Here is a 20,095-nt window from a genome sequence, read left to right on the forward strand (position 1 = left end):
AAGTGTGCACACAATTTTTAATTGTTTATTCACGTACATTTTAATCACTGACATTTTGTTTCCCCTAAGCTGTGCACTTGATTAAACTAAAAAGTACTATAAATTGTAGCAGCCATTAGCAATCAACTTTCTAGTTTAACTTCTAACTTGCAGCGAATCCAAATAAAACCATAAATATTTAAATAAGAAGCAACATTTAGAGGCATGGAGAGGGATAGTTTTGATACTAGAAAGTCAAATAAATATAAAACACATTTTTCTCTTTAAACTTCTATAGTCTGAGTTCCAGCTTGAGCAAGTCATAATTTATCAAATTCTTTAAAGTTACATTTATCTTCTAAGCAACTGATGCCTTGTACATTCTTTATCCCTCCGGTTAGATTTCTCTGGTGAAGTCTCAGCATATGTGAGGGAGATGCCATTTTAAATAAAACACCAAACTTCTTCCAACATTTAAGTTTCAGTCCCAGCCCAAGTGGTACAGACTTTCCAAGCATGAAATGGAAGGGCACATTACAACAGTCAATTTCAGACATCAACGAAGCATCAGATTTTTATCAACAACCTTCAGTTCTTGAAAGGCCAAAAAGAAAATCACCACCGTAATGAATTTCAGGTGAATTTGGAAATATTTTCTATTTTTCAAAAATAAGCCTAAGAGGCTTCGTTTAATTTTACTATATTTCAAGGCTTATTTAAAAATGAACTTTTGGATCGCAAAGTAATTTCAGACCAGAGGATATTTTGCAGAGAGTATGACCATTGAGACCACTTGCAGACTGTACAGGCAAGTGTGGAATGAGTAGCAGCAAACATGAATGCAAGTTGATGAACTTGAAATAGAACGATCTGTTTTAGAAAATACAAGTCTGAATGAGTTAGAAGAGCAAAGATGCAGAAGAACAAATCATAAAAAGGCAAATGCAGCTCAAATAGATTCAACATTCTAACAAAGCATCATTTCAAAGCACAAGTTCCAAACCCACTGTCGTAGCTGAGGAAATGAAATATTATTCATAAATCGGAGACAACTAGATTCTCAAAACAGATCACTAATCTGAACTCCGTGACCGATGATTTTGAGATTTTGACGAGTTCTCTAGAAGCCTCCGTAAAGAGAACATGGTCTTTAGCCATTAAATCTGCAAAGTGGAGTATGCTTGGAGCTGATAACTTTTCAGTTGACAGCAGCAAGCAGAAGCTCTGTGAAAACAGTGGGAAAATTCACCACCTCCTCCTTCACTTGAGGCAAGGTCGGCAGTTCCTGCACTAGCCTTAACTGGTCATCTCCAAACCCATCGAGCTGGACCAGAGCAGCAGTAGTTCATCCTTCATCCTGTGACTGCCCAAGGTGGTGGCAGTCCAATTTGGTGCCACTTCATCAAAAGAGAGAAACTAAAGAGCGACAAGCATGCACTTTAATTCAGTCACCTCGACAGAAGATTGCGGGTTCAAACTCCAAGGTAGATTCATGCTCCATTCCATAGCTGAATTCAAATCAAAATCAAGTGTACCACAGTATTGGGTCCATCACTCCTTCTTTTAAAAAAAATGGCTGAGTGGACGGGAAAAAAGGAGTGATGACGGACAGGCATTCAAATTGGTACCCTTTCAATGTACAAGGGGTAATCTGATAGGGTGATGATGCCTGTGAGGTTATAATAGGTTAAGGTATTAACAGTAGATCGGTTCTTGTGGTGGCAAGAGGGTGCAAATTCATACAAGAATGAGGGAATACTCTGCCAGAATCTGTGGTCACCATGCAATTCATCCCGTTCATTTAAAAGCAAATTAAGTGCATGCCTGAGAAAGGAACACAAGACAGTACAGAAATTGAACAGAGGAACTAAACGAGATACTCTTGCAGAGAGTATCACCAGTGATCATTATTTGGCCACTTGAGCTGTTAGCTTTCAGAATCCTAACGAGGGGGCATACCTAAAGTGTCATCACAATTTTCTCATTACCTATATTGCCTATTGCCAGAATTGCTATAAAAAACATCTTAATCTTTTTATCTTCTCCATAAATTTACTATTGCCAAAAACTGGAGGCACGTACATGAACTTTTTAATCGCCAGTCAAACAACTTCGCCACATTTTTTTTTAAATTTGAAATTATGTAAACATTTATCCAAATGTCACAGACTGGTTTTAGCAAGCATTTGGTCCAATTCAGTATTTGCAGTATTAGGTTTTGTATTTTCTCATATGTGAAGCTATAGAAGCAGAAATCTCAGCACTCTTCTTGTTCTGGCCATAGAAGTCCAAAAAGTCTCCGCTGGGGCTCACAAGATACATGATTATTGTGTGGTCAACCTGAAAGACAACAGAGAGCTTAAAAATATTTAAAGCACATTTAAAAGTTTACTTCTGAAATATTACCAAGCAAATGGTGCTCATTTGCACAAAATTTAGCTGAAATAATATTTGAAGGATCACATTTTGAGGTTGGAATGGAGGAGTACATCGATTACAAGGGCAAGGATCATCAACCATTCATTCTCCTGGTGGTTAAATGCACCACTTATTATAGAAATGCAAACTACAAAGGTCCAAGGTGAATCCTGATTGATCTCAACCACTTATAATTGTGTGCTTTAAACACTTCGCATGTGGCTCCATCATTGGGGCAAGGTGTTTCCATACAATGCACAAATAAGGCACTCACTATGCAGCACATTTAAGGTAAAGGCATCTAGAAGTAACTTTAAAAGGGAATACGAACAAATTACAAAACAACCACTTGTGCTGTCTGGTGAATCATTTTCAAAAATTATTCCAGCCTCAAGAAATAGTCATTTGTATAATTTAATTATAAATTTTAGCTGTAGTTCCACCAAGGATCTGGAAATTTGTTTGACTCCAATTTAAAAATATACAGTACCACTCCAATTATCCAAAATCCACATTTATCCAAAAAAAAAAATGAGGATATCCAAAACAAATCAGAAATCCTCAGTTATCCGAATTTTCTTCAGAGCCAAACTGTCCTCAAAGGTTGAAAACAAAATTCCCCGGCATGAAATTAGAACGATTGTCCTTGTTTCAGGTAACTCCCTCCCCTCGCTCTTTCCATTTCTTCTTTACCTACCCCGTTGACTTTTCTCTCCAACTCTCCCTCTCAAACTGCCTGCCGCTGTCTCCCATCCGCAAGCGGTTGGAAGGATCCCTTGTCCGAGCGTCATCAAAGAGAGAGCCTCCCGGGAGCCGCAAGGACCTCGGGCTCCCGGGAGCCGCAAGGACCTCGGGCTCCCGGGAGCCGCAAGGACCTCGGGCTCCCGGGAGCCGCAAGGACCTCGGGCTCCCGGGAGCCGCAAGGACCTCGGGCTGTGGGGATGTGTCGGTGACTGGCAGCGGGCAGCATTTTTTGGTGAGAATCAATGCTGAAAAAGCTTTCTCTTGTGATTTGCTGTTGCTACTGGGCTGTTTATAAAAAATGACCAGTTCTCAAGAGAGAAAAAAAAGTTTATCCGACCTAGTTCCAGTCCTGACCATTTCAGATAACCAGAGTTGTATAAATAAGTGTTTCTTGAATGCAGGTTCTTGATACAGATCTAACCCAAAAGTTAATGAGGTGTAGGGATGGGAAGGTGGGGGAAGGGAAGAATTAATAAAACGGAAAAGAACCAACAATCAACACAATTGTCAATCGTCGTTAATATGGATTATCAGTGACTTAAAATGAAACAAGCCACAGATCCTATCTGGTATATTCTTTTCACCTAACTTAACATAAATGTTTTTATGCTTTTTATGTAGTAGGTGGGAGAGAAGTATGGAAGAAACCAAATAAACTAGGCCTACTTCTTCAGGAAGGGAGCCCATAAACTTTGAGCAGAGCCCAAAGGGGGCCATTGGGGAAAAAAAAGATGAGGATGGCTGCTGTAGCTCCAACTGCAGCGAGCAAGTGTCTCCCTCTCAAATACAAGGAAAGGTTGCGATGGCACACTCTGGATGAGCATTGCAGCAACACCACCACCGAGGATAAAGTAACCCATTTGGCTGGCACCTACCCACTCCGGTGGGTGGGTGGCCGGGGAGAGGATCCACAATCGGGGCATCGGGAGCTCCGGTGGGCGGGCGGCAGGAGAGAGGATCCACGATCGGGGCATCGGGAGCTCCGGTGGGCGGGCGGCCGGGGAGAGGATCCACGATCGGGACATCGGGAGCTCCGGAGGGTGGGCGGCCGGAGAGAGGATCCACGATCGGGGCATCGGGAACTCCGGTGGGCGGGCGGCCAGGGAGAGGATCCACGATCGGGGCATCGGGAGCTCCGGTGGGTGGGCGGCCGGGGAGAGGATTCACGATCGGGGCATTGGGAGCTCCGGTGGGCAGGCGGCCGGAGAGAGGATCCACAGCCAGTTGGGAGGGCTGGCCACTGGGGTGGGCGAGTGGCTAGGGAAAGGGTTCGAAGTCGGAGTGTCAGGAGCTCGGATGGGTGGGTGGGCCCAAAAATAGGTGGGGGAGGTCACCTTTAATGAGGGGGGGGGATATCAATTATTACACAAATATATATGGTATGCCTTGTGCCAAAATACTGCTGGCCTCCATCTCGATCCATTTTAGGGAAGCAACTGGGATGAATTTTTAATTTACCCAGAGTTCACCTTCTTTCCCGTTGCCACACTTCTATTTCATATTTACCACTTGTGATGACCCAGCTGTAGGCATGCCAACAGCTTCTTGGAATCCTCAGGACAGTCCCAACTTCTTAAAAGGTGTGCCCTGTGATGTCGTCTACCAGGACAGAAAAATCAGGAGTAACACTGGGGAGGCAAGACTCAACTCTTCCTTCACTCACCTCCTGCTGCCCATTGGGTGCCTGGTTCTCAGCCAGTGCAAAGGACAAGGCTCACGACAAAACCATTCAAACGTTTACTTACAATGTAATCATTGTCCTCGTCTTTAGGTCCTTGGCTATAATAGACTCTGTAGGCCTTTGATACCTGGTCTATTTGCTCTTGTGAGCCCGTCAGACCAATCAACTTCGGAGAAAACTCTAAGGAGCGAATCAAATATTTATATCATATTACAAATGAAAAAAAAAAGTTTGTGTATTAATTTTGGATCGTATTTACCTGAAGGATCTCAACACCTCTTGTTGCCTCAGTAGAGCACAAGCAATAATAAAGGACCCCACCCATCCTGCCCTGCATCTGTTTGACCTACTACCCTCTGGCAGATGCTACAGGTTAATCAAGACAAGAACAGACTCAGAAACAGTTTTTTCCCCCAGGCTGTCTCTATACTGAACACACATATCCACAAATTCCCCTCTCTGTCCTCCACATCTATTATACATACAGCCGACACTCCCCCCCCCTCCATTCACATAAAGGACATATACGGCACAGTAAATTAAGTTATTTATTTAACTTCTGTGGTGCTGCCTGTGGTTGCGTCGCTGCATTGGTAACCTTGAACTGCTGTCTTTTTAATCTCGTTGTATAACTTGTACAATGACAATAAAGCTATTTGAATTTGAATTACACATCATTTTTCATATCATCAGGTTGAACCAAAGTGCTTCACGACTAGAAATATTGTAAATGTTCAGAAACTAATCCGTCAAAACACCGAAATGCTAGAGGAGCTCAGCTGATCTTGTGGCGTCCATAGGAGGTCAAGCTTGAGTACTGATGTTTCAGGCCTGAGCCCTTCATACCTTGAGGAAGGGCTCAGGTCCTAATTGTCAGTAATATATCAGCTGTCCTTACTCCAGCATTTCTGTGTTTTGACTACATTCACAGCGTCTGCAGACTTAGTGTTTCGCACCCCACTCCCAGAAACCAATCAGGTTGTGCAAGTGCAAATGTACTCATCTCAAATTCTGACCAAATATGATCAAAACCTGTTTATAATAATTTTAATCTAAAGTGTACTTGCAGAAGATACATCATGATTCATCACCTATTCCCATTTAAGGAAGTAACTTTTATTGTATTTTTATTTCAGATCCTTAAAATTCAGTTGGGAGAAAATACAGACATTTCAAAAGTATTAGATATAGCAGATCAACCTACTGCTTTAAACTACAAGTATTAGGTCCATGAAACCCTAAAAGAGAAATGGCGTTGTGACACGGGCTACTCGAGCCAAAATCCCCTCCTTCCCTCCTCTGCCAAATTCTAGGTAGGATAATCAAGGTTTATCACTCTGGAGTTCTTCTAGTGTATCCATCAACGTCAATCTTCCCATTCCAGGTGTTTAGCTTAGTTTGAGGAAATTTATATTTGAAGTTTTACTTAAAAATAGAGATTGGCTTCCAGCAGAATTTCAGCAAACTGGCTGAAAGGGTACTTGAAAGAGGGAGTGGCTCGGGGGAGAGAGCTGCAGGACGACTCGGGCGGGCCAGCGGGGAGAGAGCGGTCTGTCTTTACCTCACTACATTTACCACATCCCCCATCCAACGCTGCCGTGACCCCCCCCCCCCCACCGCCCCGCTATTACTTAAAAGTACCGCCAAAACAATTCAGCAATCCGAAAAGTGTCCGGACCCAAGGATTTCAGATAAAAAGGATAAGCACCTGTACAAGAATTCCAACAATAATCGCAGAAGAGCAGCTAAAAATCAAGACCAAGGAATTGATCGCCATTCTTTTAACAAAGATTTTGATGGCACACAGTAGGCACTTTATTTTATGCAATAAAAACTGAACATGCAAGAAACACTCAGCAGGTCAGACCACAACTGTGTAAAAAAAAGGTTTCAGGTCCAAGAGCATCAAATCTAAAAAAAACTATTGTCAGTAGCAGAACCTAACAAACAAAATATGCTTGAGGAGATTAAATGAATTAATACAGAAGTTAGAATCACACCAATATAAATAATTGGAGTCATTCTATTTGGTCTCATTCTATCAGAGACATTCCCCTTGTTCCACTCACCTCTTTCCCCAAAAATCAACTTGCTTTATTCCCCCCCCCCCCAGTCCCAGTTCTGACAAAGCATCTCAGACCCAAAACATTAACTGTTCGTCTTTTCACAGACGCTGTTTCCAGCATTTGCTGTTTTTATTCCAAGATTTGAGCATCTGTTGTTTTTATTAATTTAATATCATGACTTGTTTCCTGCCCCCCAACTCCCCACAGATGAACCAGGAGGATCCATTATTAATTTTCAAGAGAAATGATTAGTCTGACAAAAATCAGTAATTGCTAGGAATCAGAAAATAGATCAGGTGTTTAGATCAAGATGGGGTTAGTATCAGAGACATCGGCTTTGTTCTTTATGCAATTCCAGGATTTTAATTTCTTCAATAAACAATTAAACAACCTACCTTGGACATATTTTGCCATGGCCTCCACATTATCTCGGTCTGGATCAATTGTAATCAAGAGAGGTGTCAGATTTGGCAAAGAGGAGATTTTGTCTGTAACATGAAATACAGAAGCAATAAGATTGCTGTAAAGAAAATAGAAGTGGTTAAAAAAGTGAAGATTTTAACAATATCAATAATTATTAACAAATACTGGAAATTGTTAATTCGTGTATTTTTACCACATAAAATATTACATTATGATATTTTCAGTTATAATGGTACAACATATATATGGGATTATTGTATTGAACTCAATAAAAATATTTTAAAAAGAAAGAAAAAGTGAAGAGGTAATGGTGGGAAACTGAGAGGTTTGCTAAATGTTGCCCTGCTTCGGAGGTTTTGGCCCTGACAGGATCTCCTGAAAGGAACAGGTTGAAGTAGATATAAAAACACACTAATGCTGGAGAATCTCAGCTGGTCAAACAGTGCACTTTATAGAGCAAAGATAAAGATATATATCCAACGTTTCAGGCTTGGGCCCTTCATCAAAGTTTGAGCAAAATGTGTGCAGGAACAAGTGTTTGTGTCTCTCCAACAGGAAAAAAATTGACGTAAAGCGAGGAAGCAAGTTACAAAATAAACACTAACAACTTCTCCTGACAAATTTACCAATAAAATTGGACTTCATGACAGTGGAATTACTAAATTGTTTACCTGGAAAGACATCATCACTAATTTACAGCATTTAATAACATAGTTTGGAATGGAAGTGTCTGTTTAAATATGCTGATATACATCTTAAATCGCGGTGATTGCATCCATTGATGAAATTTTACCTATTTCATCCACGACAGCAATCATTTTCTCCAGTTCATCGGGACAAATGTCTGGACAGTGTGTAAATCCAAAGTATATTAAGACCCACTGTCCAAGGTAGTCTTTGTCGGTCTTGGCCTGCCCTCTGTGATCAGTCAGCGAAAAGGGCCCTCCAAGTGCTGCCTTCCCCAAAGTCCGGGTCCGCTCCTTCTCAAGCTCTAAATAAAGTCAATTGAAGAGAGATTAACACCTTCTCGTTGAAAGGTTTGAGATATACTCAATGTGATATTAATGAAATTTGTACATTTTTATTACAAATCTCCTCGTAATTCTCTTTGAGGATTTTGAAACATTAACGTACTAGGAAATGAAACAACAATGAATGTTGAGATGGATAAACTTCTCAATGCAAAGACAACAAGAGATCTGGGAAAGAGGACATCAATATGGTGTTTACGTAAACATTCAGCCGTGGTTGCTCTGAACAGTAGGGCATGCTTAAAGGGCCATTTTGCCAACTCCTCCTATTTTAAAAAAACATTTTGATTGAAGCAATTTGATAGCATTTTGTTCACAATTTATTAATATACCCAAACATCCACAGGAGAAGAAAACAAATTGAAGCTTTGAAAATCTGCCTTTAGATCAATTCCTGCTAGCAAGGAACACCCCGGCCAAGCTAAAGATGCAACACATTCACCTCACTTTTAGTATTCAATCAGAAATGTCTTCTCCGCAGTGATATCAAGTGATCTCTCAGTATTTCATTATCAGAAGAGGTACAAGGCAGGGAACGAAGATGCACCAACTGCAACACAGTGCTTCAGTGTAGTAGCAACTCAGATTCTTTAATAGAAGTCCAATCCAGATCTTTTGCAGCACTACTCAATTGATTGGGAGAGCAAGTTTCTCATACAAGGTATCAAAATTATACGGTCAAAAGAACTGTCATTTCTTTTTTAAGAATGTTTAAACACTTTCAATGTGAGAGATAACTTCTGCAGCACCTCTATTACACATGTCCAATTGGATCATAACTGTTCTGACATTCAACTCCAAATTCACTCTTTTCTTCGAACACCTTCATCCTTTTGGTTAACAATCGTCTAGCAATCCTCAGACCTGCATGTAACAATTGACTTTGCACCAATTGCCATTTTAAAACAAGTTCCATTCATCCACTGCTTTCAGTGAAGAGGAGATACCTAACTTCACTCCTGAAAGTTGGCAGTGTCTTGGGTGTTTGGGTGTGTCTTCTAGCTGAGATTTTGAAGCCAGCAGAAATAATTTTCTATCAATTGGAAACCAAGTAATCTCTTTTTCACTTGAATTGACAGAATCCTCATTATGTAATCAGGACACAATTTAGCCTTGACTGTCCAAGTATCAGTCTGCTAAACCCTCTCTTCCAATCTCTCCAAGAATATTATTGTCCTTCTTGAAGTGTGATGCTTAGAAATGAATAAAGTCAGGCAGAATTAGACTAACAACCATCTTATCAGTTAGGATTCCATTAACCTGACTGATTCCTGCATCTGACAATGGTAATTTCACGATTTGTGTCTGAATCTTAAGCCACTTTCAACTTCCACCATTTCTTTCCCATTGTTACGAGCCCAGAGGACTCCAAAACCCACAGCAATAGATATTCACCAAGACAAATGGTTACTTAAACAAAAGTTGCTTTTAATTATCTTTAAACATGAAAACAGAATCACATTTTAACTTATCACTATTGACTTAACTAACCTAACAACCCCGTCTAATTCTAAGCATACGTGAATGTAATGTGTGTGTAAGTTCAGAAAAGTTCTTTGGTTCACATTCCAATCTCACTTCTCATTCATCCAAGTTCACTGGTTGCAGGCAATTCTTATACTATTCACAGAATTTAACATTTATAAAGTTCATCAGGGCTTGGTAAATAGTTACCGCTCCTGGTTTTTAGAGAGATTTGTTATTCCAGGACATCCACAACTGATTTACTTCCATTAGCCACTCCACTGTCTTGCTGATGAAACTTGCCCCCTCAGGTTCTCCAGATGATAACCTCTTTCTTTCAGGTCACCAAAGAGTGCCTTTTTGTTTAGACAGCTAGTCCCCTCCTCTTGCATGAACCACCAGGGCTTTGACCAGGCTGAACTAAGCATTCACAACCCATCTTCCAAAATGGGATTTCCTACAAGCTTGCCAGCTTGTCCTGATCCAATCCCAGTTGCTGACTGTAAAACTGTAGAACTGATCTGTTTCTCTCTTTCTCTGAGAGAAAGCCTGTTTGACTCTCTCTGCTTGCAAAACCACACGACCCACTTAGAACAGCAAGTTCCCTTCCAGACAGAAGGCGACTCCGACAAGCTCTTTCATCTGTTCCCTTTTTGTAAGCAACAATCCATTAGTGAAGTCTCTTGGGCACTCTCCAAAGCTCTTCCAAAGGCTGTGGGGCCGATATGTTTAGCATTACTAGAGCTCCAGTATTTCAAATAAGATCTGTTTTAAAGTGCTTGTATGTGACCCAGACTAACAAACCTTGCCCCAATTTATCTCCCAGAAACATACCTACATTCTATCACACCATCACCACATTAGAAGTACCCTAATATGCCTTCTCCAGGTCCAAGGTGGTTAAAGTCCATTGCATGCATGACTTACTTTCTTCCTTTTCTCTCTTTAAGTGTTTCATGGCGACCAGGAGTGCTCCTCCCACGGCAAAGGTGATTGCTAAAGATTTCCATGTGACAGGCTACTAAGAAGGAGAAAAATTGCCTTAGAAAAGCAATATTAAACAAATTATGAACAACAGGCCAGTGTTTATTCCTCTAAAAGAGGCAAAAATTAATATCACTTAGAACCAATAGCAGGTACCTAATTGTGATGTCAAAATCACTAAACAGTTGCACAGTTATACAGAAAACTATATGACATGTTGACAATAACATTTGGTCATCAGACTAGTTAACAAATACAATTAAATTATTCTTTTTCAATATTGAACATTGCACTCTGGATTTAGCATGGTCTAGATGGGCTGAAGGGCCATCTATTTTCTATGGATTAAGAAATGGTCCAACCTGACATGAAATTTGGAGGTGGTTTTGCTGAATAAGCAAAAGAACATGGAATTGTTTTTGCTTTATGACACAGAAGGAAGGTGAAGAGGGAAGACTGCATGTGTCAGTAAAGAAGCTGACTTGTACAGGTAAAGGAAAACCTACCACATGGTCTACATGATTATTTGTCCAAGAAGACTCAAACAGCACAATGATCGCCATCAATGCTGCTGCTTCACATCTCTACAAAGTAGAGTTTCATTCGGACCTCAGGTGCTGTCTACGTGGAGATTCCATGCTTCCTCTGTAGAAGTCTGGGTTTCCATATCCCAAAGACATGCTGGTAGGCTAATTCATCACTGGACGGCAGTGATATGGAAGAGAGAAAAAGATACTGAGACACAGTAAAATGAGAGGAAATGGGATTGCTGTCCTGAGAGTGGGTATGGATCTGATGGATTAAATGGCTTTATTTTGTGTTGTTAAAAAGCTGTTTCTATTTTCCTCAATAAAATTAAATTCAGCTTTACTTACCCCACTCTTTTTGGTCCTAGGGTTCCTGTTCTCACCAGTTGGTGGTGGAGGCATTGCGCTGAAGGAGCGGAGATGGAACATGGGGTAATCAGTCTGTTTCCATATTGGGCAAAAGTGACTCCTCAACTGTTCCAACACACAAATGAAGATCAGTGAGCACATTTCATACATTCAGCCTCGTTAATTTTAAAAGTTAAGCCTAACAAGCATTGAAAACATTGAGAGAATAATTCTTCAAAAGCACTTTGAGATTTTCCCCATTCACTTCATCTGGCTTCAGTTTAATTCTTACACAAAAGACAGCACCTCTGATTATGCAGCACTTGGTTTGTAGCACAGATTCTGTGATCAAGCTTGAAATCGTTCTTGTAACTTCAACGAGGATCAGAATTACTCCAGCGCTCACGAATAGGGGCAGAAGTGATAAAAAGCACTAAGTAACTGCGGTCAAGACGCTCATGCATTGCTTGCACGACCAGTCACTGGGTGGTGGGGGGGGGTAGGGTAACCTTTATCACTCCTTCAGCCACTGCTGCCAAGGTGTTTTAAAAACACACAGTAAATGCTGGAGGAACTCAGCTAGTCAGGAGGTAAAGATATATCGCCAATGTTTAGAGCCTGAGCCCTTCTTCAAGGTTAAGGGACTTCTACTCAGGCACAAGGATGAAAGAAAAATAGAGTAGGAGGTAGGAAGTGCTTAGTTTGTTTTTGGTAGGTGGGCACAACATTGTGGGCCAAATGGCCTGTAATGTGCTACAGTTCTCTGTATAAGGGCAGGTAAGTGTCTGAATGAAGACTCCCCACCCCCCTTCTCTCTCTCTCTCAGTTTTTTATTTAGACGCCTGCCTCCTATTTCCTTGTATCTTGAAGAAGGGCTCAGGCTCGGTTTATAGACCTTTACCTCCTGGAAGACTGCCGACTTCTTCCGGCCTTCCCTGTGTCCTTTTACTACAATTGCAGCATCCGCAGACTTCCGTGCTCGCCTTCATGGTCTGAAACTCACCACCGCCGACACGGTGCGCCGCTCCTTCGCTGCTCGCTCAGCCGGCCGCTTGCAATGCAGGGAGACCCCGGGCACCACGCAAGGAACTTGCCGGTTGAGCCCTCCGAAAAGAACAACAGTCCCTCCACGCAAGTGCATCAACAGCGCCATTGAAGGAGGCTTCTGACCTTCATTTAATGCATCCGGTAGCATTGGAGTCCCCGCCTACAGTATTAGCATGTTATTAGACCCGGGCGCAGCTCGAAAACCGGATTGCAAACAGCGTTCGCTGTCCGGGGTTATTTTACCCACTGTGGGCAAGACAGATTTACTTTGCAGGAGGGTGAAATCAGTGGTTATTAATATTCCGAATTAACTTTCCATAAACAAATAGAGAACTTTGCTATCACAGCAGATCCCCCCTATGCAACCCTCATACTGTAAATGCATTGCTTCATCCCAGATATGCCCGAAATACGAAGTCAACCACCCATTGCAAAAGATTGATGCACTTCGCTCAAGAGAGGTGAAGATCGAAGTATATTCTCAAAAGTTCTGAAATCATTTCTCCTTAATGTTTCGACTTGGGGTTTTTTTTTAAATGCTTTGGGTCAACCGCAAACTACGGTTCGAAATCTTCAATACTATTTGGAAATCCTGTATCACGGTGTTGGGCGCTACCAGTTGCCCCAGACAAAGACTGAGGGGAACGATAGGGATTATTACACTAGAGATTGCTGGCCCAGGTTAAGGATAGGGAAATGAGGAGAGGAAGAGGGGTCTCCACCTTTATGGCCTGGGTGACATGGGAGGATGTCATCAGGAGGGCGGGCCAGTCAATATCACAAATACAATCTCCATTTCCACGTTCGATGCTTGAGGGGCTGACACGGTCACGTCAATCTTGCTCCATTCTCTTTGACAGGAAAAAAAAACCCGGAGGAGTGGGGGAGGGGGGGGGTGGTGGTGGTGGGGGAGGGGGGAGGGGGGTGGGGGAAGGGAGGGGGGGAGGGAGGGGGGGAGGGAGGGGGGGAGGGTGGTGGGGGTGGGGAATCTAACTTTAACTTCTGTAACGTCTTCCCATTCTTCTAAGTAATGATTTCCACAAGAAATCAGGTACAGAGCAGGATCAGGCCCCTCTGGATTTTAAACGTCAGGAGAATGTTATTTTTGCTGTAATAGTGTGGATCTGCAGAATTGGGTAATTTGCCAAAATGCTGACATTAATTCAACTATACTGAACAAGCCCACAAGTACCTAATTATGAACACCAAAATGAGCGTTAGCCTTCATGAATTCTGTGCCCTTCAGGATGATTGCAACGTAAAAATCAAACGCAACCATGTACAATTAAAAGAAAAGCTAAAATATGGGGGGGGGGGGGGGAATATACCGACACCCCATTATTACTCAAGTATATTTCATGAAATGACCATCAACCGCCAATTTAATTCATGGGACACCCAGGGTAACACAAGTGATAGAAGTAGTGGCTTCCCCTCTCTTCACCAAGCAACCACAAGATTATTTATTCGTTCAGCGTTTTTAAAGGTGGCTTGAATTCATCTCCCCCAGAAGTAACGGCGCCAACGTTCACATTCCACCCAGGAATAGTTATTAGAAAATATATTTTCTTCCAGACAACAGCAGTCAACTCCAGAAACAAGTCCTGGGGGAGGAAACAGAAAGCAGAAATAATGACCTGCTCCCCATCCATGCTCAGAAATAACCTTCCACTAACAAGAAACCACTTAACCAATTATTCATTAAAAACAACGAGCCACTCAATTGCCCATATATATTAGCCACCGTTTCCCAACAGATACATTTGCAAACAAAGGCATAGACCATAGTATTTCCCAGATATAACTCTGGTGGCCATTCTCATCTCCACCCGGAAGTGGCTGCGGGTCCAGATGTTGCAAAGATTGAGTGACGTGCGGCCGCGATCGGACACGGATGGTGCTGCGGGCGAGTTCTCGGTGAGTCAGTTCAGCGGCTCGGTTCGACCGAGGTGGCCAGGGGCTGGGGTTCCCGCAGCAGAAGCCCTTGTGGACGCTGCACCCGTGCCAGCCTGGGTCACGAAACTCCTCCACCCGGCAAACCCAGGGAGGGTGGAGCAGCGACCGTGGGCCAAAGGAATCCCCTTCCCTCGCGTCTGCCCGGGGAGTGGTTTCTTTTAAACACTACGCGGAGAAGCGGCATTTGTTGCTTTGTTCCCCTTGTTCTTGAATTACTGGAGACGGTTTTACTGTGTCAATGGTTACACTTGCACTGTTTCTCTTGGGAGCATGTGATTGGCATCCTATACAACCCTGATGAGCAGGATTTAGAACATTTCTATACCAGTCACGGCAATCCGTACTGATCTGGAGATGAAAACAAACTGTGCCTAATGCAGGCATTAGTGCTACAAACAAGCACTCAAGTCCTTAAATGAGTATCGTTATTTCCCCCCCCCCCCCCTTTTGTTCAAGAGTCTGAATGTTATGAACCCAGAGGACCCCAAAACCCAGCAGCAATTCACCAAGGCAAGTGGTCACTTAAACAAAAGTTGCTTTTAATTATCTTTAAACATCAAACTTTAACTTGACTAACCTAACTTAACCCCCCTTCTAATTCTAAGTGCATGTCTGTGTAAGTTCAGAAAAAGTTCTTTGGTTCGCAGTCCAATCTCACTTCTCACTGGTGGCAGGCAATTCTTCTACTGTGCACAGAATTTAACCTTTATAAAGTTCACCAGGCTTTGGCGCTTGAAGGGGAAATGGTTACCATTCAGGAAGGTTCTTGTCGGTTTTCAGAGAGCGATTTGTTGTCCATTTACTTCCATCAGCCACTGCAGTGTCATTCCAAAGAAACTTGCCCCGTCAGGGTTCTCCAGATGATAACCTCTTTCTTTCAGGGCACCACAGATTGCCTTTTTGTTTCTCTTATTCCAAGTGAAACATTAGACAACCAGTCCTCTCCTCTTGCATGAACCACAGGGGCTTTTACCAGGCCAAATGGCTTTCCACAAGCTTGCCAGATTGTCCTGTTCCAGTCCCAGCTGCTTCTGCTGGCTGTAAAATTGTACAAGTGATTTCTCTGTGTGTGTGTCTCTCTCTTGCTGAGAGAAAGCCTGTATGACTCTCTCTGCTTGCAAAACCATATGACCCTCTTAGAACAACAAGTTCTCTTCCAGACAATCTGCGGCTCCAACAAGATCTTTCCTCTGTTGCCTTTTGTAAACAGCAATCCATGAGTGAGGTCTCTTGAGCACTCTTCAAAGCTCTTGCAAAAGCTGTGGAGCAGATATGTCAAGCATGATAGGGGGGGGGGCAGATCTCCAGTATTTTACATAAGATCTGTTTTAAAGTGTGACCTACTCTAACAAACCTTTCCCAGTTTATCTCCCAAAAACATATCTGTATACTCTGTCACAGGTAGTATCTATTGTATGTGGTATGAGTCTTGTAGCACCTGTGCCTCCTTCCTAATGGCAGCAGTGGCCTGGGTGTTGTGGATCCATGGAATTTGATGCTGCTCTCCTACGGCAATGTTCCATATAGATATGTTTGATTATGGGAAGGGTCTTTATTGGGCTGCAGGAATTTTCACTCCATTATTGGTGCTCCGATTACCAGGCCATTGAGTCTCGCACTAAGGATGAAGGACACCATCGAGTCATACAGCACCAAACAGGACCACCGACGCGTTCTGAGAGTCAAGTGTGCATTTTTACTCCCAACTTACTCCCACTCATTGTATTCTCTCCATCAGGGGTGGGCAACCTTTTAATTTAGACATACAGCATGGTAACAGACCATATCTGCCATGAGTCTGTACCGAGAGTGTAGGTTAATTGGGCGGCACAGACTCGTGGGCTGAAATGGCCTGTCACCATGCTGTATGTCTAAATTAAAAGGTTGCCCACCCCTGCGACTCCCATTTCCTATCAATTGCCCCCGAGATCCTGTCACTTGTCAACTCATTCGAGAGGATTAACCTGCCAGTTTTGGTTTGCTCCCAGATTCCAAAATGGGGATGAGCAAAAGCATGCAGAGAGAATTTATAATTCCATGTAACTAGGTCAGGGCTGAACCTGGTGTGAGGCAGCAGTTTTCTACCACCCTCAAATGGGGTGAATGAGAGTTGAACCATACAATGTAATTCCACTGTGATTAAAGGTGTTGTGGGGTGCACAGTGGCTTCCTACATTGCACTCCCCATTGAATCAGAAGTTGTGTGTTCATCCCTTTCCAGAGGCTTGAGTAAATAAAACCAACAGACATAGGAACAGAATTAAGCCATTCAAATCATTGAGTCCTCTCCATTGTAGCTAATTTATTATCCTGATTCTCCTGCTTTCTCCCTGTAACCCTTGATTTTCCTCCTGATCAAGAATTTGTCTCCCTCTGTCTTTATATATACCCAAATGATGTGGCCACAAATTCCATTGATTCGCCATCCTCTGGGTAAAGGAATTCCTCCTCGAGTTGCAGCCTGGTACTCTGGAGAGTGTGCCACAAAAATGTTTTTGAAATGAAATGTTAAACAGAATTTTCCCCATCTGCTCTTTGAAACGATCCCATTGTGATATTTAAGGTAATCTACATAGTGTTGTCGCCACGACTCCCCTTCACTGAAATTTATTCTTCAACAAATAGGATTTAAATACATTAACTGGACATGTGGCCTTGTGTGCCGAAGTAATTGAGATTGATTTGCCTGCTTTACCTTATCATACAGCTATACTTCAGAGTAATGGCTGTAAATCAGCTGGGGCTCCCTTTGAAAAGGCATGAAAAATGTGTGAATCCAGAACCTTGGTATTTCCAAATCAAATACAGTCACAAAGCCATTTTGCGTGTGGCAAATCCTCACAAGCAGTAATTTTATAATGGCCAAATAATCTACCTCATTGCTGTTAATGGAAAATGCTACAGTTCTTTGTTTTTCTTCACGACTGCTCAAGAAATCAGATAGATCCTCTCAGTCAAAGTATTTCATTCCCAATGGATTTCAGGTGCCAGCATCCACTGAGTTATTGACATTTCCAGTAGACAGTCAAGGGTAGGATACTTTATTACTTGCTGCTCCCTTCACTTAAGATGCATGTAGATTGTGGGGGGGGGGGGGGGGGGGGGCGGGGGGGCGGAGAGAAAGAGAGAGAGAGGGGGTGAGTGGGGGAGAGAGAGGTGTGTAGGAAGAGAGGGGTGGGTGGGGAGGGAGAGAGAGAGAGAGAGTTAGGGGTGGGGGAGAGGGAGGGGGAAAGTGATTCCTAAATTGTAAAACTAGTTTGTGTTTTACAACTGCATTTTTCAACTTCTCTGACCAGCATTTGTGGATTTACCTGGTGTAGGACAAACATTTCGCTAGGAACCCATTCTCAGCATGGACCCACGCTGAATCATTTTGATGTTCTCCAAACCTGATGTGGCCCTCACACCACAATTGCTTTGCTGTTTAATGTTAAATCCTAATCATTGATCATTTATCTCTCTTTATTTTAGGTGATGGGCATGTGGAAGTGAAATATTTAAAAGAATGGAGACTGAATCGGCTGAAAATAACCTGTACTTCACTTTTGGAGTCATAGCAGACCTTCAATATGCAAATGTACAGAATGGCCTCAACTATGCAAGGACAAGAGAACGTTACTATAGGAACAGCCTCCTCCAGTTGCGCCGTGCCATCAAAGAATGGAATGAAGAGCTGATCACTCCTAAGTTTATTCTGCAGCTTGGTGATATAATTGATGGATGCAATTCACAGATCAAGGTTCCTGAAGAAGCACTACAAACTGTAATAAATGAGTTTACAAACTGTGCATCTCCAGTGCACCATATCTGGGGAAACCATGAATTTTACAACTTTGACAGGAAACAATTGGCTAAATCGGTACTCAATAGCAAGCACCTGGAAGGTGACGTTGAACCTGGTGACGTGCCATGTTTTGAGACGGAGGTTAACCCTGATGATCCTGAAGCATTTTATGGCTACCATTTTAGTCCTTTTCCAAAATTTCGATTCATAATAACTGATGGATATGATCTCAGCATTCTCGGTAGGGAAAAGAACAGTGAAAAGCACAATAAATCAGTTCAGATACTGAAATCAAACAACAAAAATGAAAATCCCAATAGTCCTGAAGGCAAGTTATCATTTTATGTTTTACTTGTGCAACTGTTTTACATTGTGTATGCTGCCTGCCTATTTTCCCCATTTTTCAAATGTTGTTTAGCCACATTTAAAATATTATAGAACAGTAAAATCCTTGGTATCCGGAATTCAAGCGACTGGCAAAAAAATTGAGGAAAATAAATTTAAAGAAAGAATAAAATAATAGGTAAAATTCCATTAAATTTAAAATTGTAAAGTGTTCTCTGAAGTCACACTTAAACCTTTGGTGAAGATGAGAGGAAGCCTTGTTCATGCTTTGCTCGTAGCAGCTGTTGGAATAAAGTTGTTTTTGAATAAAATGGGTGTTGCCCGGGATGAAGAGCTGGTTGATGCCGCTTGCCATTGGGGTGACTTTTTAAAGTGTCTCCTTATCTCTGCTTAGCAAGAGTCACCCTGGTCAGAGGCTTTATCTGTAAACTTGGGGGAGGGGGGAGTTAATTATCCATAAGGTTATTGTTCGTCTTTCGGGCAGCTCCGTGGAGTGGGAGTGGGGAAGGAACCTGTAGATGCAGCGATGGCTAAATGATTTCCAAGAATGTGACTGAAAATAAAGTAAAATGCTTTAAGGTTTATATTTTCAGGCAAGTGAAGTTTGTTCAGTGTCAGTACAGTGTGGAATTTCTGTCTTTTAAAATATTTATTCTTAATGCAGGTGTATTAGTTAGGCACTCAGAGTAGGTTTCAAGCAACTGGAATATATACTTATCCAGCATCTACCAATCCTCATCGGTGCAGGATATCAGGGGTTTTGCTGTATATGTAAAATGCACTGCAAATAGTTTATACCAGTGGTTCTCAACTTTTTTTTCCCCCCACTCACATCCCACTTTAAGTATTCCCTATGCCATCGGTGCTCTGTGATTAGTAAGGAATTGCTTAAGATGGGATGTGAGTGGGAAGAGAAGGTTGAGAAACACTGCTCTGGACCCAATTGTTACTAAAATATTTGTTTGAGAAAAATGGTCATTGGCCCACTTCCTTTGGAGTTCTGAAACCGTGCACATAACGAGTCCATTAGGTACAATTAAAACAGTGGTTTCCAAACTTTTTTTTTTCCACCCACACACCACCTTAAGCAATTCCTTACTCATCACAGAGCACCTATGGTATGGGGAATACTTAAAGTGGAAAGAAAAAGGTTGAGAACCACTAGTTTACACTGATAGTAATTTAAAATATAAATCATTTACATGAAAGCAATATATTTCTTTTAAATGCATCAAGATATATTTGCCCTCTCTGATATAATTATGTTTGCTTTCTCTTAAACTATTTACATCAAATAC

At 42.1% G+C, this 20,095-nt stretch overlaps 2 protein-coding genes across 5 annotated transcripts in view; one reads left to right on the plus strand and one right to left on the minus strand.

Annotated features, from left to right (window-relative positions):
• sco1 (synthesis of cytochrome C oxidase 1) lies at positions 1–14,749 on the minus strand. 3 transcript variants are annotated; one of them, XM_069929492.1, is made up of 7 exons: positions 14,496–14,749; positions 11,666–11,791; positions 10,734–10,824; positions 8,105–8,302; positions 7,284–7,376; positions 4,887–5,002; positions 1–2,319 (listed from the first exon to the last, which is right to left on the minus strand). In XM_069929492.1, the coding sequence occupies exons 1-7, from the start codon at positions 14,496–14,498 to the stop codon at positions 2,191–2,193; spliced, it is 756 nt and encodes a 251-aa protein (XP_069785593.1). In that variant the 5' UTR covers positions 14,499–14,749; the 3' UTR covers positions 1–2,190. The 3 variants fall into 3 exon arrangements, with proteins under 3 accessions (XP_069785593.1, XP_069785592.1, XP_069785594.1); XM_069929491.1 differs by lacking the exon at positions 14,496–14,749 and adding an exon at positions 12,669–12,875; XM_069929493.1 differs by lacking the exon at positions 14,496–14,749 and adding an exon at positions 12,567–12,662.
• Positions 14,530–20,095, plus strand: part of adprm (ADP-ribose/CDP-alcohol diphosphatase, manganese-dependent) — a 14,303-nt gene continuing 8,737 nt past the window's right edge. For both annotated transcript variants that reach the window (XM_069929490.1, XM_069929489.1), the window contains exons 1-2: positions 14,530–14,629; positions 18,140–18,780. In XM_069929490.1, coding sequence (XP_069785591.1) covers positions 18,174–18,780 — 607 coding nt within the window. In that variant the 5' untranslated portion in view covers positions 14,530–14,629; positions 18,140–18,173. The remainder of the gene's footprint in view (positions 14,630–18,139; positions 18,781–20,095) is intronic.

Source organism: Narcine bancroftii, chromosome 3 (assembly GCF_036971445.1).
Source record: "Narcine bancroftii isolate sNarBan1 chromosome 3, sNarBan1.hap1, whole genome shotgun sequence".
Taxonomy (NCBI): Eukaryota; Metazoa; Chordata; class Chondrichthyes; order Torpediniformes; family Narcinidae; genus Narcine; species Narcine bancroftii.

Excerpts from the sequence above, each read along its gene's own strand:
- sco1 (XM_069929491.1), bottom strand. The coding sequence starts at position 12,860 with ATGCTACCGGATGCATTAAATGAAGGTCAGAAGCCTCCTTCAATGGCG. Across the intron at positions 5,003-7,283 it reads CATGGCAAAATATGTCCAAG|AGTTTTCTCCGAAGTTGATT; the intron begins GTAGGTTGTTTA and ends TTCGCTCCTTAG. Across the intron at positions 2,320-4,886 it reads ACGAGGACAATGATTACATT|GTTGACCACACAATAATCAT; the intron begins GTAAGTAAACGT and ends GTTGTCTTTCAG.